This window comes from Linepithema humile, chromosome 8, assembly GCF_040581485.1.
Source record: "Linepithema humile isolate Giens D197 chromosome 8, Lhum_UNIL_v1.0, whole genome shotgun sequence".
In the NCBI taxonomy this organism is placed as follows: Eukaryota; Metazoa; Arthropoda; class Insecta; order Hymenoptera; family Formicidae; genus Linepithema; species Linepithema humile.
In genome coordinates this window covers 1,589,506-1,605,536 of record NC_090135.1, presented here as the reverse complement: position 1 = coordinate 1,605,536, position 16,031 = coordinate 1,589,506, and the positions used below count along the sequence as shown (strand labels likewise).

At 54.0% G+C, this 16,031-nt stretch overlaps 2 protein-coding genes across 2 annotated transcripts; both read left to right on the top strand.

Moving 5' to 3' along the window:
• The first annotated feature begins 571 nt into the window (after positions 1-571).
• Positions 572-1,183, top strand: LOC137001636 (uncharacterized). The gene is made up of 2 exons (XM_067360746.1): positions 572-742; positions 857-1,183. The coding sequence occupies exons 1-2, from the start codon at positions 572-574 to the stop codon at positions 1,181-1,183; spliced, it is 498 nt and encodes a 165-aa protein (XP_067216847.1).
• A 7,130-nt stretch (positions 1,184-8,313) lies between these two features.
• On the top strand, positions 8,314-14,542 carry LOC137001635 (uncharacterized). Its single transcript, XM_067360745.1, has 4 exons — positions 8,314-8,453; positions 8,706-11,289; positions 11,345-13,707; positions 13,804-14,542. The coding sequence occupies exons 1-4, from the start codon at positions 8,314-8,316 to the stop codon at positions 14,540-14,542; spliced, it is 5,826 nt and encodes a 1,941-aa protein (XP_067216846.1).
• Positions 14,543-16,031: the final 1,489 nt, after the last annotated feature.

Below are 16,031 nucleotides of genomic sequence, written 5' to 3'. Positions count from 1 at the left end.
TTATAAGGTGGAGGACATAAAAAACTCCCATATCCCAAGAGGCCCAATCACGGCCTGAGTGAAGTGTCCCCTCAAGACAGCTAATAAAATTGCTCAGGGGGGACACATAGTAATGGATGGGTTTTTAAAGCCCAAGTAGAGCTATTAGAGGCGCGCCCCCTCCAATGCTTTAAATGCTTGGAGAGGGGGCACGTGAGGGCAAAATGTCCCAGCATAGCCGTAGACCAAAGCGGTCTGTGCTACCGCTGCGGAATGCCGGGGCACGAAGCCCGGTCATGTACGGCGCCGGCAAATTGCGCCGTGTGCAGAGACGCGGGACTCCCGGCCTCCCACCGTATGGGGGGGCCAGCGTGCAAGCCCCCTAAAGGAGGTAAGAAGAAGAGAAGGAAGCAAAAAAGGCTTCCATCTCCCCCCCTTCAAAGGAGGGAAAAAAGGTGGCAGCGGCGGTGCCACCCATCGTGGGAGAAACCAACCCTCCCACCGAGAAGATGGAAGTGGACCCAACACCGGCTGCCACTGAAGAAAAGGGAAGAGTTGGCCTGGAGGATGGACAGGGTCTACAGAACCAATAATGTCTACAAAACTCCTCCAGGCCAACCTGAATCACGCTCGCCGGGCCCAGGAACTGTTCCTAGCGGACCTGGACAAGCGTGATGCAGGACTGGGAGTGGCAGCGGAGCCGTATCGGGTCCAAGACTTCGACCCTAATTGGGTATCGGCCTCGAACGGTTCTGTCGTCATCGTAAGGAGGCACTCCCCGCGCTCCCCCCCATTACCCTAGTGGAAAAGGGGAGGGGATTTGTTATGGCGCAGTGGGGTGCCTTCAGAGTGATGGGGGTTTATGCCCCCCCCAAAGAGGCCTCACCTCGAATTTTTGGAGCAACTGCGGGAGATGGGGGACGGCATTCGCCGATGCCTCTCCCACTCAGTGTTGGTGGCCGGAGATTTTAACGCCTGGCATCAGGAGTGGGGTTCCCGGTACACCAACATCAGAGGTGAGGCCGTTTGGGATTGGGCGGCGGGGCTGGGCCTCCTGCTACAAAACAGGGGGTCCGAAAGCACATGCGTCCATCCCCGAGGGGAGTCTATTGTCGATTTGACATGGGCTTCCCCCCGGGCGGCGCAATTGGTGAGGACCTGGGGGGTGGTGGACCGAGAGTCCCTATCGGACCATTCCATATAGAGATGGTTCTGACTGCCACCCCCCGGGAAGTGCTGATCCGCCGCCAACTACAAAGGGGCAATAAACCCCCTAGAAGATGGGCCCTGGCCCAATTAAACCAGGACAAGTTGATGGCGGCAGCCTTGGTGGAGGCGTGGTCGGACTTCTCCGACCTCGTCGACACCGAGACAGAAGCCGAGGAGATTGGGGCCATGGCCGAGCGCATGTGCGATATGGCCATGCCCCGATCTAGGTCCGCCCCTCGCCGGGCCAAATATTGGTGGACTGAGGAAATTGCAGATCTACGCAGGCGCGCAAACGCCAAAAGACGCGACCTCCTCAGGGCCCGACGAAAGGCGGGTGGGGATGAAGAAGAAACTGCCGATGCACGCGGAGAGTACTTGGCCGCAAAGTGCTCTTTACGGACAGCAATCGGCATATATAGTTGGCCCCCCCTCTAACGCAAATCGTAAAAACATTTATATATTCGGATTGTACATTGTTTGTACATGAATGTACTATGATTTTTATCGTTTGTACATTTTTCGTTAATTTTAAAAAAAATTACAAAGTTTTCGTAACTGTGCCAATGATAGTTAGCCCCCCCTATGTCGCAATTACATCACGTAAATTATAACTTATGAATTTATCGTGCTTAATCGTTTGTACGTCGTTTGTACGTCGTTTGTACATTATTAATAATCGGTTAAATTTATAATTCCAACATTTGTTTTTGTTTAAAACGCAAGATAAATAATTTTTATTTGAATATGGCGGGTACGGAGTACGGAGCGGGTGCGCATGCGTGTGCGTGCGTATGCGCGCCTGTGCGTGCATATGCGTGTATGTGCGTGCGTGTGTGTGCTGCATGTATCGTGTAGGTGTGTATGCGAGTGAGTGGTGGGTGTGTACGCGCGTGTGTATACACAACACACAGCATATACCCACACATACGCACACACCCACTCACACACACAGCATCACATTAGACGGCATTATATCACGGCTATGTCATCACAGCATAGCAAAAGTTAAAAGTTAAAGACTTTTAAAATATCTCTAGACAAAAAACTATTAATTTTTAAGCTTTGTTCCTATTGAGACTTTCGATCAGCATCAATATTATCGAGTACAGAAAATCAGAAAAACTGTCGAAATTTTTTAAAATCTCCTAACATTGAAGAAATTGTATATAATAATATTAATAATCAAATCAGTGATCAAAAATTAAGTGAAGAGAAAGAAAATGTAAAGAAAAGATGTAGTTATTATTACAAATCTGAACCAGATATTCGTCATCGTAACAATCGTATTAAAGATATTAAAAAATTAATGCTTTTAAAAAATGGTTATAACGTCAATCAACCGATTTTAATTGATAAACAACCCTATTTTGCAAGAAATACTTGTCCATTCGATTCTATAATACAAATATTATCCACAGCGGTTATGGATAAATCACAATATTTTACATCAATAGAATCAAATGCCAACAAGACAATGTAATTTATTCTTAATTTTATTAAAAGGAAATCATGTGCGAATATTTACCGATTGTTTAGTACGTGTACCAAGTATTAAATCAGCTTCTTTGATTGGTGTAGATTTTACACTAAACGATTTATACCTATCGGAGAAGCAGATTTAGTATTTGGTACGCGTACTAAACAATCGGTGTAAACTAAGCCATAGATGACTACATATATGACTACTGTGAACTTTAAAAGAGTGGAGATGAACAAAACATTGTGAAAAAAACATAGAGCAGCATTGACGAGAGATGTCTACATTTGTCGCAACGACAAAGATTTTGATTGGCTAGCGATAATTATTTGTTTCGTCAAGCACGAACTAAAAACATTGTGAAGAAATCTATCTTTTCAAAATTGATTCAAATAATTTTTAATCATAATTAAAAGATTTCTATAAAAGGACCCCGCACAAACATTATGAAAAGTGGTTAAATTCGCCGAAATTGCAGTATTATTTATTGATGCTGATCGAAAGTCTCAATGGAAACAAAGCTTAAAAATTAATAGTTTTTCGTCTAGAGATATTTTAAAAGTCTTTACTTTTAACTTTTGCTATGCTGTGATGACATAGCCGTGATATAATGCCGTCTAATGTGATGCTGTGTGTGTGAGTGGATGTGTGCGTATGTGTGAGTATATGCTGTGTTGTGTATATACACACGCGCGTACACAACCACCACTCACTCGCATACACACCTACACAATACATGCAGCACACACACGCACGCACATACACGCATATGCACGCACAGGCGCGCATACGCACGCACACGCATGCGCACCCGCTCCGTACTCCGTACCCGCCATATTCAAATAAAAATTATTTATCTTGCGTTTTAAACAAAAACAAATGTTGGAATTATAAATTTAACCGATTATTAATAATGTACAAACGACGTACAAACAATTAAGCACGATAAATTCATAAGTTATAGTTTACGTGACGTAATTGCGACATAGGGGGGGCTAACTATCATTGGCACAGTTACAAAAACTTTGTAATTTTTTTTTAAATTAACGAAAAATGTACAAACAATAAAAATCATAGTACATTCATGTACAAACAATGTACAATCCGAATATATAAATGTTTTTACGATTTGCGTTAGGAGGGGGGGCCAACTATATAGACCTGCAATCGGCAAGGCCAAGGCCAAGGCCTGGGAAGAGTTATTGGCGGAACTCGACCGGGACCCTTGGGGGCGTCCGTACCGACTGGTACTCAACAGATTGAGACCAGCGGCGCCCCCAATCTCGGAGACGCTGGACCCTGAGTTCCTCGGTCAGGTGGTGGGGGAACTTTTCCCAATCAGGGACACCCATATACCCCCTAGAGGAGATCCCCCCCCTGGTCCGGGGACTTGGAGATATCCGAGAGAGAGCTTTCCGAGGCGTCTAAAAGGCTTGGGGCGGCAGGAAAAGCCCCAGGCCCGGACGGGGTACCCGGAAGAGTATGGGCCTTGGCCTTTGGAGTGGTGGGTGCCCGCCTGAGAAGGATGTATAACGCATGCCTCAGGACGGGCACCTTCCCCTCCTTATGGAAGACAGCGAACTTGGTGCTGCTTTGCAAGGAGGGGAAGCCGGCGGAGCAACCTTCGGCTTACAGGCCGATTTGCCTGCTGGACGAGGTCGGTAAATTGTTTAAAAGAATCGTTGCCGGCCGAATCGTCTAGCACCTGTCGCGGGATGATCCCAATCTTTCAGAGGACCAATTTGGGTTCCGAGAGGGTCGATCTACAACAGATGCGATCATGCATCTGCGGGCTCTCTCGGACCAAATTGTGGGGGAGGGAGACGTGGCGTTGGCGGTGTCACTTGACATTGTCAATGCCTTTAATTCTCTCCCCTGGGAACACGTGGGGGAGGCCATGGATTTTTATAGCCTTCCCCTATATATACGGGAGGTCCTTTGGGATTATTTCCGCGACAGGACGCTCCAGCAGAAAGACTAGCTGGAGCGGGTAAGCCGGAGGGTAGTCTGCTGCGGGGTTCCACAAGGGTCAGTACTTGGCCCCCTATTGTGGAACCTAGCATATGACAGAGTGCTCCGCACGGCGCTTCCCCCGGGCTGTCGTCTGCTGTGTTACGCAGACGACACGCTGGTGGTAGTCCGGGGGAAGACATGGAGGGAAGCCCGGGATGCGGCGAATGCTGTTACCCGGGCGGTCGTGTACTCCATCAGAGCCATGGGGCTCGAGGTCGCCCCACAGAAGACGGAGGCCCTGTACTTTTACGACAGGGCCTTGGGACGGCCTCCCCCTTCCCAGATTTGGGTAGGAGAATTCCGCGTCCGGGTGGGGACCCAGATGAAATATCTGGGCCTGACTCTGGATGGACTTTGGGGGTTTGAGCAGCACTTTGCTGGGATAGCCCCCAAAGCGGATAGGATGGCGAATGCGTTAAGCCGCCTCCTTCCGAACCTGGGTGGTCCGTGTAACAGAGTCAGGAGACTCTACACGAACGTCGTGCAGTCGGTGTACCTGTATGGTGCACCGGCCTGGGCCGACAAGGCAGAGGCCAGCCGGCGCATACTGATGATACTTCATCGACAACAGCGCCGACTGGCCATTAGGACGATCAGGGCCTACTGCACGACGTCGTTTGCGGCGGCCACGGCTCTGGCGGGACTCCTCCCGGCCGAGTTCCTGGCGAACTCGTACGCTGAAGTATATCAGCGTACGAAGGACCCAGACCGGCGCGAGGGTGCCCGCCTCGCACCAAGAGCCGTGGCCAGAATAAGGACGAACGCCCGCCAAAGAGCCATGGAGGCTTGGCAGGTCTCTTTGATTGGCTCCAAGGCGGGCAGATGGACCACCCAGGCCATCCAACCCTGTCTCCCCAAATGGGCAAACAGGAGGGGACGCGGAATTGGGTTCCACCTGACACAGGTACTCACCGGGCATGGTTGCTTCAGTGACTACCTGTGCAGGATCGGCAGGGAGTACACGACCGAGTGCCACCACTGTGCGGCCGGTCTGGACTCGGCGCAACACACTCTTCAGGAGTGTAACGCATGGGATGGGGAGGGTCGGGTCCTGACCGCAGTGGTCGGCGGAGACCTCTCCCTCCCAGTATTAGTTAGAACTATGCTGGAGGGAGAGGACAAATGGAGAGCTGAGCAGAGAGAGAAAGAAGGGGGGAAGCGGTGGGAGGAGGAGATAAAGCTCCTCCCCCACAACCACCGCCAACATAACCACCCGCCCTTAAGGGGCAAGTTATAACAGGGTTCTCCCCCCTCTTCCGGGTGGTGAAGTTCACCAGGTACCCGAGGGGGGATTTCCCTGGGAGGAACCTAAGGGCCTCCTCCAACTTAGATGGCTGGAAGGGGGGACAAAATCCTAGGAAACACCTAGTAATACTACTATATGTCCCCCCCTCTGGCGGGGGGTCAGTTGAGAGCGGGGGCTCTTGACTGACCTCAGCCTCCCAACAAAACACGGGAGGGCGGGGAAAGGTCGTGGTAGCCCGGCCTTTCCCGGAAAGGAAAGTAATTGAGAGGGAGGGAAACCAATCCCCCTCCCTCTCCGAGAAGAGACCGGAGAACGGTCAGGCCTGAGAGAGGGTGAGACAAATACCCATGGTGATACCTCACCTTATCTCTAAATGGCCTAGGATGGCTACCGGCAGGGGTTTTAGTGGGTATGCCTGGGATTTTCTCCAGGTGATTTTCACATAACCCACGGGATTCCCCCCGAGACCCGTGGGTATCCATAAAGAATTTCCCCTGCCTCACCAAAAAAAAAAAAAAAAAAAAAAAAGGTTAGGTTAGGTTTCCCCCCCTTGGCAACGGTGTGCCACCTTGACGTGGTGCCAGGGCTCCCCGCTATCCATTCGTGGAGATGCGGGATCTAAGAGCACACCCAAAGAAGTTTAATTTCGTTAAAAAAACTTGGGGCGCCATACCCAAAAAAAGCTCTGAGGCTTGCACTTCACCTTATGACCTAAAATTTGGCCAGAGAAGTTCAACTCTGGAAAAAAACTGAGGGGGAAAACCTCAAAATGGGTCTCTGTAGACTGTCTCCCTTCCTTTCCTTTTCCACCTCCCGTCTTACCCTCTCCCCTTTCTCCTCCGCCAGCCTGCATGCCCTAAAAAGCCGAGGAAGGAAAAACCTCGTTAAACAACCGGGGGTTTGAGATACCTCCTGATGAAAAGTTTCAAATGGAAATAACCAGCTGGCCGGGATCCAGGCTAAACAAAGATCGTCCCGAGGAAGGAAAACCTTGTTAAAAAACCGGGGGTTTGAGAATACCTCCTGATGAAAAGTCTCAAATGGTAATAACCAGCTGGCCGGGATCCAGGCTAAACAAAGATCGCCCCGAGGAAGGAAAACCTCGTTAAAAAACCGGGGGTTTGAGAATACCTCCTGATGAAAAGTCTCAAATGGAAATAACCAGCTGGCCGGGATCCAGGCTAAACAAAGATCGCCCCGAGGAAGGAAAACCTCGTTAATCAACCGGGGGTTTGAGAATACCCCCTGATGAAAAGTCTCAAATGGTAATAACCAGCTGGCCGGGATCCAGGCTAAACAAAGATCGTCCTGAGGAAGAAAAACCTCGTTAAAAAACCGGGGGTTTGAGAACACCTCCTGATGAAAAATCTCAATGGAAATACCCAGCTGGCCGGGACCCAGGCTAAACAAAGATCGTCCTGAGGAAGAAAAACCTCGTTAAACAACCGGGGGTATGAGAACACCTCCTGATGAAAAGTCTCAATGGAAATACCCAGCTGGCCGGAACCCAGGCTTAACAAAGATCGCCCCGAGGTAGGATCGCCTCGTTAATCAACCGGGGGTTTGAGGATATCTCCTGATGAAAAACCTCAAAAATGGGAAAAACCAGCTGGCCGGGATCCAGGCTTAACAAAGATCGTCTGGGAGGTGAGGGCGGCTCCCCTAACAAGTTGCTTCTGGGAATGGACGACCCGGTACATGTAGCGAAGGTAGCTACCAAGCCAATGGCGCCCGACGACTCGGAGTAACGACCCGGAGAAGGGTTAAATAAACGTCCAGAAGGATACTCCTTGAATAAACCTGGGATTCCTAAAGGGTGGTGCCCATGATTGAAATTACCCCCTTGTGATGGGGCGACCTTCGGGTCGCCGTTTCAGGGTTGTAGGTTGTCGTTAAACCTTCGTGATGGGCCTTCGGGCACACCACTATCCCTCTCGTTGTGCGCCACCTTGTCGTGGTGAGAGGGCTCACCGTGGGGTGGTCTATGGATCACTCCACGGTGCTAAGAGCGCACAGTTCCCTTGTTAGAGGGAACGCAGGAGCCCGGCGACTCCTTAGGGACAAAGTCCATGCTTGCATGGCCCGAATCCCAATCGCCGGTAGGGGAAGGCGACCCCGACTACAAACGCCCGGTGGCACGGCACCGTTAGAGGGAGGTCTACTCCCTGTCCGTGACGACGCGGGTGCTCCCGCAGGCGCGTCTCTGCATCTCGGTGAGAAGCGGAGGCGCACGCCAAGAGGAGAAAACCTCTATAAAAAACATTGCGGGTGCTCCCGCCGGCGCCTCCCCGCGGTCTGGGTGCTCCTGGTCCACGGGTGAGTGCATGCCAACCTGAGCCGGCGGCTCGGTTCCCTTCGGGGGCCCGGGCCGCTGGCTCCGGTGGGGGGAATGTGGGTGCCTGGCTGTGACCAGTCCAAGGGTCCCACAAGGGTGATGACCAGGGATGCTATCTCTGGTCAATCATGGAGGGACAGTCTGAGGTACCTGAGAATATCAGTGACATCGGACTGGGTCACACTTGGTCTTTAGTAAGACTAAGGTGACGATGATGGTCCGGGGCGGATCCACCGGGAGTTTCCCGGGCTTCCGGTCCGGTCCAGCGGCTGGGGCCGTCCGACGTACTGTTGGGTTGGGCCCAGCCACGTTTTTATACATCGGGCAGGTCGGACTCGCTAGCCTTGGCCGGCAACCGACCTAGGAGAAGGAAAACTCTGATTACAAACCCGCAGAAGGACACTGTGTTAACAAACTACTTTTTTTATGATTAATATGTCGAGTAGCAGGAATAAACTTACTGCGACAGGGGGTTCGGATACCCAGTCGCCGGCGGGGGGTGAGGGAGGCTTCGGCCTCGGTAGTGTCCTACCCTCGTCGTTATCAAGCAACAGGCTATCCGTTGAGTCGTCGGCGAGCTCAGCGGCTGATAGAGAAGCTATCGCGCGAGATATTAAGCTCAATCCATCAATTGTATTGATTGATGTGAAAAAGGAAATGAGCTCCTCCAAAAAGAAGAGCCGGAGGAAAGTGGCCCCCAAGAGATGCGCTGTTAAACGTGAAAAGCCACTGGAGTCGGACGAAATTCTAACTCTCAGTTCTAACTCGGACACGCTCACCGAAAAGATGGAAGAATGCCACTCGGACTCGAGTGACTCAAGAATGAGTCTTCGAAGTTCAGCAAGCGACATATTGGGAAAGAGGCCACCGTCTCGCAGGCTATCCAGCGAGGCAGAGGACGAGTTGACGCTGGATGAGAGTTCCCGTACTGGCCCTTCCCAAAACAACAACAGGAGGAAGAAGAAAAGATCAGCAGTAAGCCCTCCTGCCACTGTATGGCCCACGAGTGAAGAGTCTCACGCGTGGGCAATAGCAGGTATGGAGGAGAGAAAGCGCGGGCGTCCACCGACTACGGGCGACTATGCGGGACTCGCGGCGGCTAAGCGAGAAGTCAGAGAGGAAAGGGAAAGAGAAGCGCAGCTCAAGCTTGAAGAGGGAATAATTGAGGAATGGATGCAACGGTGCAAAGACAAAATGCAGGTACTAGGCAAGACCCCCAGTGATACCGACTTTTCCCCTGATGAAGGGAAAGATGTTACTGGGCCGATCGAGGGAGCCAATGCGGCTCTGCTTGTTAGGATGGTGGAGAAGGAAGCTACAGCAATCAGGCGTGTCGCCACGACATGCAAGAACCTTAAGGGATCTTACATCAAGTTACTTAAGGACGCATCATCCACGATCCAAGTGGTTGCGGAGACCCTCAGCCGGCGCTCTCTCAAGGATGAAACTAAGAGCATGGCGGCAGAGAACAAGCGCTTGCAGCAAGAGGTGGAGTCACTGAGGAAGGAACTGCAAGAGGTTAAGGATGAAATGCGCGAGCTTGCCACCATGAGCACCCGCCATTGTCCTTCCCCTCCCGCACCTGAGATGGAACTGGAGCTGCAAATGCCTGAAGTGGAGATGAGTGAACCGGCCACTCTCCGAGACACAGGGGAAGTAAGGCGAAATGCACCCAGGAAATGTAAGCTACAGGAAGACAACAAGCCCTGGGAAACCGCGCAGGAAACCGCGCAGGATACCAGCAAATCCTCTTTTGAGGAACTCGCCAGGACCATCATGACCCAGGTCGGAATGATGATAACTGCGCGGTTTGAGGCATTAGAAAGCCGCTTGCTACCTGAGCGGCCTCTGCGGCCACCCCTGGCCTCTAGGAAGTCCGCTGACCCAAAGCTCGGTTCGGGCCCCTTAACTGCAGGCGAAAAACGGGACCGTAGGAAAGAAAAGCCCACCATTATAGAGAATGTGCGCCTTAAGCAACATATGGTAGTGGCTCGTCGCGAAGATGAAACTCCTCTGCTCCCACCCGGTAATATGAGCGAGGCAGCAACCTGGACGAAGGTTGTTAAATCGAAGTCCAAGAAAAAGAGGAAGACTGCTACGATTGCGAGCGCGGACACAGGTAAGGGGAGTGAGGTACCGCAACCCCAACCAAGATCGGCTGAGCTGAAAAAGCCCCGCGAACAACCACGGAGGGCTAAGAACGAGGGTAAGAGAACCCCCAATGAGAGGGCCAGCTCGCAACCCCGTCGAAGACGAGCACCGCGAACAGCGGCGGTAGTCATTCGAGGTAAGGATCCTCAATGCTCCTATGCCGAGATCCTCTCTGAGGCCAGGAGGAAAGTTTCCCTGACGTCCTTGGGGATAGAATCCTCTAAGGTTTGCAAGGCCGCTAGTGGGGGCATGATCATTGAGATCCCCGGAGCTGGTGGAGCCCAAAAAGCGGATGTCCTGGCTGGCAGGCTCCGCGAGGCCTTCAGCGAGAGGAAAGAGGGAGAGGAGGTGGTTGTCTCCAGGCCAACTATCAAGGGCGAACTTCGAGTCATTGGGCTCGATGATACGACTGATAGTGTCGAAGTTCAGAAGGTCATCGCTGAGAAAGGTGACTGTAAGGTGGAAGAAGTCCGAGTTGGCCGGATTCGGTCTATGACTAACGGCATGGGACTAGTGTGGGCGCAGTGCCCCCTTGCGGCGGCAGTCCGTGTGGGCGGCTTAAAGAAGCTTCGCATGGGATGGACGACTGTCCGGGTGGAATTGTTGCGCGCCCGCCCCGTCCAATGTTACAGGTGCTGGGGATTCGGGCACTTGAGAGCGAACTGCTCCTCCCCGGAGGATAGAAGTCTAAAATGCTACCGATGCGGTGAAACGGGGCATGGGGTAGCAGAGTGCAATAACATCCCACATTGTTTACTTTGCGAATCCCAGGGGAAGGAAAATGGACACCGCCTTGGCTCGGGACAATGCGGCGCCAAGAAGACCCTCACTAAAGGCAAGGGCAAAGGGCCACCCAAGAGCGTTGCAGCGGAGGATCCGGTACGGAGGGCCGAGGCAATGATGGACATTGACGATGGGGACCAAGGTCCTACAGATTAATACCAATCATTGCAGGCAAGCGCACGACCTGCTCGTGCAGCACTTGGCCGAATTGAGAGTTGGTATTGCTGCGGTGTCCGAGCCCTACAGCATCCCTGACTCTCCTTTCTGGCATGCGAGTGGCAACGGGAGAGCGGCCATCTACTGGAATAAAGACCATCTCCAACAGGGCTGTAGCCTATTCCAGAGAGGCGACAATTATGTGGCAATCTCATGTGGGGATGTCAAGGTCATCTCTTGCTACATCCCCCCTGAAAAAGGACAAGACCGAATAAACGTCTTTCGCGGAGAACTGCATAAGCTCGAAGGAGTTATACGAGCTGCGGGCAACAAGGCGGTACTGTGTGGCGACTTCAATTCGAAATCCCCGCATTGGGGCTCCAAGGTGACAAGTCGTAGGGGCGACCTCCTTTGGAGGTGGGCCACCAGCCTGGGGTTGCGAATCGTCAACTCTGGTGACACGCCCACGTGCACGCGACCTCAAGGTACGTCGATAGTGGATCTTACCTGGGTCACCGAGGACCTGAGCGCGCGTATGACGGACTGGAGGGTCGCGTCGAATCTTGAGACCCTATCCGATCACAGCGGAATCCTCTTTTCCATCAGAGAAGCGGAGAGAAAAAGGCGACGACGTCACCGTCGCCGACCACCATCCTTCAAGGACCCACCTCGATGGAACCTAAAGAAAATCGAGGAGGATGTATTTAGGGCCTCCCTGATTTGGAGCGGCGCTGTGCACCAGGCCGACTGCGCATCTGCGAAGGACTGGGCCGACTGGACTCATCGTGCGATGACGGAGGCATGCAACGCCTCAATGCCCAGGTCTCAAAAGGGGAATCCACGTCGGTCGGCGTATTGGTGGAGCCTGGACATCGCTGAGCTACGCGAGGGTTGCATTCGGACCAGACGAGACTGGACCCGGCTGAAGCACACGCGGCGTGGCGCGAGGGCAGCCACTCCTGAACGGCTGGAAGAAAGCGAGACCGCGTATAAGGAAGCCAAACGCACGCTAAAAATTGCGATTTTGAGAGCCAAGGCGAAAGCCTGGAGAGATCTCATTGGCGAGATCGACAGGGACCCCTGGGGGTTACCCTACCGTCTGGTCATGGGCCGACTGCGGCGGTCCGGGGCCGGTCTCACGGAGACCCTAGATACGGAGACTCTCGACCGTCTCCTGGACTCTCTGTTCCCGGCAGGGGAAACGCGCAATTTGTGCAACAATTGGCTAGACTGTGAGTGGGACGACGCATGGGCCGTCACTCCCCGAGAGACATCGGCCGCGGTCTGCGCACCCAAGAAGGCTAACGTAGCCCCTGGCATTGATGGGATAAGGGCCGCTGTTTGGAGGAGGATTCCACTGCCCATGATCGAAGACCTAACCCATGGCTTGAACGCGTGCTTGCGGGAAGGGGTCTTCCCCGCTCCATGGAAGGAGTCTCAGCTAGTGCTGATCCCGAAACCCGGATCGCAGGCCCAGGCCGGAGTGAATACGCTGCCTAAGGCGCGCCCCATTTGCCTTCTCAATGAGACGGGTAAGATCTTCGAGCGCGTCATAGCGGAGCGCATGCGTCAGCATATGCGGGATCATCCAGCTTCCGAATTGTCGCCGAGACAGTTTGGCTTTCGCAAGAGCCTGTCCACTTGCGACGCCATTCTGGAGGCACGGCGAATCATTGGTGAAGCGACACGCGAAGGGGGATTCGCACTTGCGGTTGGGTTGGACATTCGTAACGCGTTTAACTCCATCCTATGGATGACCATGCGTCGGGCTCTGGCCGACAGGGGGTTCCCGGACTACCTGCGGAGAGTGCTTGACGATTACTTAGCTCAGCGTACGATAGTCTACCCAACGATTGACAGGACAAGCGTCGGAAGAAGAGAGGTCCAGGCGGGAGTTCCACAGGGATCCGTCCTGGGTCCTCTCTTGTGGAATGTCACCTTTGACGATGTCCTAAGGAGGGAAACGGAAGACGGGTGCTGGGTTACCTGCTATGCCGACGACACGTTGGTCATTGCTACCGCGGAGTCTGTCCAGGAGGTCCGCAGGCGCGCATGCGTCCAGGTCTCCAGGGTCCTGCGCGCCATCCGCAGTCTGGGCCTTACTGTGGCTATCCCGAAAACAGAGGCGGTACTTTTCCACCGTCCGGGGCGAGCCCCGGCTGTACCACCCAGAGTTTGGGTGGGGGACAGGGCGATTGAGACCCGAGCGTCGATGACTTATTTAGGAGTGAAGCTCGACAGCGAGTGGTCCTTTCGGCCCCACTTTGAGTACGTGGAGGAGAAGGCGAGCCGGGTGGCGAGGTCCCTGGCACGACTCATGCCGAATCTCCGAGGCCCGGGAGAGGATAGGCGGAGGCTGTATGCGCACGTCCTACACTCCGTTGTATTGTACGGAGCGCCGGTATGAGCGGAAAAGCTCATGACATCTCCGCGCGCGCAAATACCCCTGCGCAGGGCACAACGCGCTATAGCGCAAAGAACAATTGCGGCATACCGAACAGTATCGAGCGCGGCGGCCACACTGTTGGCAAGGACTCCGCCCATTTATTTGCTGGCGGCCAAACAAGGCCGGACCTTCGTCCGGTTGAGAGAGCTAGCGAGGAGGGGCGAATTAACTCCTGAGATAGAGCGCGAGGTTCGACAGGAGGAGGAAACTCGGCTCCGCGAGGAGTGGCGCAGGGGTGCTTCTGCGCCATACACAGAGCCAGGATGGAGGACCCGGGAGGCTGTCGTGCCTGTGTTCGACGGTTGGCTGGACCGATCCCACGGTCTGCTGACCTTCAGGATGACCCAGCTGATCACCGGACATGGGTGCTTCAGCGAATACCTGTATAGGATGGGCAAATTGAACACCGACAGGTGTTTCCATTGCGGGGAGGGTCCGGATACTACACAGCACACCATGCAGGTTTGCCAGGCCTGGTCTGGACAAAGGAACGAGTTGACGGGCACGATCGGAGATGATCTGTCGCTCGGCATGGTTATGCGGACAATAACCGAATCCAGAGAGGCATGGGCCGCGTTCCACTCCTTCGCGGAGTCAGTAATGCGCGCCAAAGAAGATGAGGAAAGACGGAGGCAGAGCGAGGAAGCCGCGGCAAGGCGGCTACGCTGCAACTCCGACAATGAGAGTGAAAACGATGACCGGGACTATGCACCCCCTGATGGGGAATCGGCCTCCTCATCGTCGTAGGCTAGGAGAGACGCAGCACCGTTACGATCATCATCATCAATATATTTCTTCCCCCTTAATGCCGTAGAAGGGGTAAGAAGGTGCGAACAACAGGAGTCAGGGCTCTTAGATCGGCTAAGTGGCCTTAAGAGGTCAGAGTGCCCACTACAAGTGGCACGACCTGGCAATACCCTGGAAGATATGCTCATGGCGGTTCCCGACGTATTGTCGAAAAGGGCATAGGAGAAAGACTTGTCAACGAGGTGGAGGTTTTAGTGGGTAGTCTGTCCAACCTGCATTCCCCTTAATTGGGGTCAGGTTGACAGGAGTCCCACACTCCCGTCAGGACAGCCTGACGGGGTGCGTAAAAGCATTTCCCCCATCCCGCGCAAAAAAAAAAAAAAAAAAAAAAGGTTAGGTTTCCCCCCCCCCCCTTGTTGTGCGCCACCTTGTCGTGGTGAGAGGGCTCACCGGGGGATGGCCCGCTGGGGTCGTCTCACGGTGCTAAGAGCGCACAGTTCCTCCTTAGGGGGGAACGGGGGTCCGGCTACCCCTCAAGGGACTTGTCCCGATTAGCCGGTAGGGGTTGGCGGCCCTGACTTCAATCGCCCGGATGCCTGGATCCGTTAGGAGTGGTATTCACTCCACCGGGATAGAGGAGCAAACCTCGAGAAAAAACCCGGGGCCTGACCAGCCTCGTTAGCACGCCGATGTTTCGGCATAACGGTCGAGCCCCCCATGGCACGTGGGGGGGCGTGGCGACTCACACCGTAACCCCAGTTAATGGGGCTGGGGGCTGGTGCTAGCCTAGCTAGGACGGGCCGCGAGGGTGGTAAAACCTCTATAAAAAGACCCGGGCAGGCCGAGCTTGTTAGCCCTGTGTGGGCAGTCGGTCTAGGAGAAGGACACTCCGAAATCAAAACATAGGTGGATGGGGGGGAGGTGCGTAAGCTCTCTCCCCCAGTCGTTCCCGGACTCTGCGTGCTCGGCCGGGGGTCGTCCCTCCCCGTGACTCACGCTCATACATACGCACATTCACGCACACATACACACTTGGCCCCCGTACTCTCTGGGCGCCTTCGCTGCAGCGAAGATGCTCGGAAGTCGGGGGTCACGCATGCAACGGCGCGGGGCACCCGCGCATAGAGAGATGCGTGGGTTGCCATCTCCCGCCTTGCATACACATACACACTCATTCATAATCATACACTCTCACATTCACTCCGTACATTCACACCTATTCATTCTCATTCACGCCCGCCTGGGTGGGGACCTTTGGTCCGTTTACGGGTCGGCATGTGGTGGTGAGGGTGCGGCGGCCGCATCGGGACGCGTTCCTCGGGGGAATCCATATTCCATTGTGGGATCGGAGCTCCTTCCGGGGACGCGCTTTCGGGGCGTGTTGCCGCGCGTGAGCCGCCGCATGTCGGGCTTCATGCGGGCGGGTGGGCGGGGGGGGAGGTTCTCCCTCCGGCTGATCGGTTGCGTGCGCCGAGCGGGCCGGTCGCTT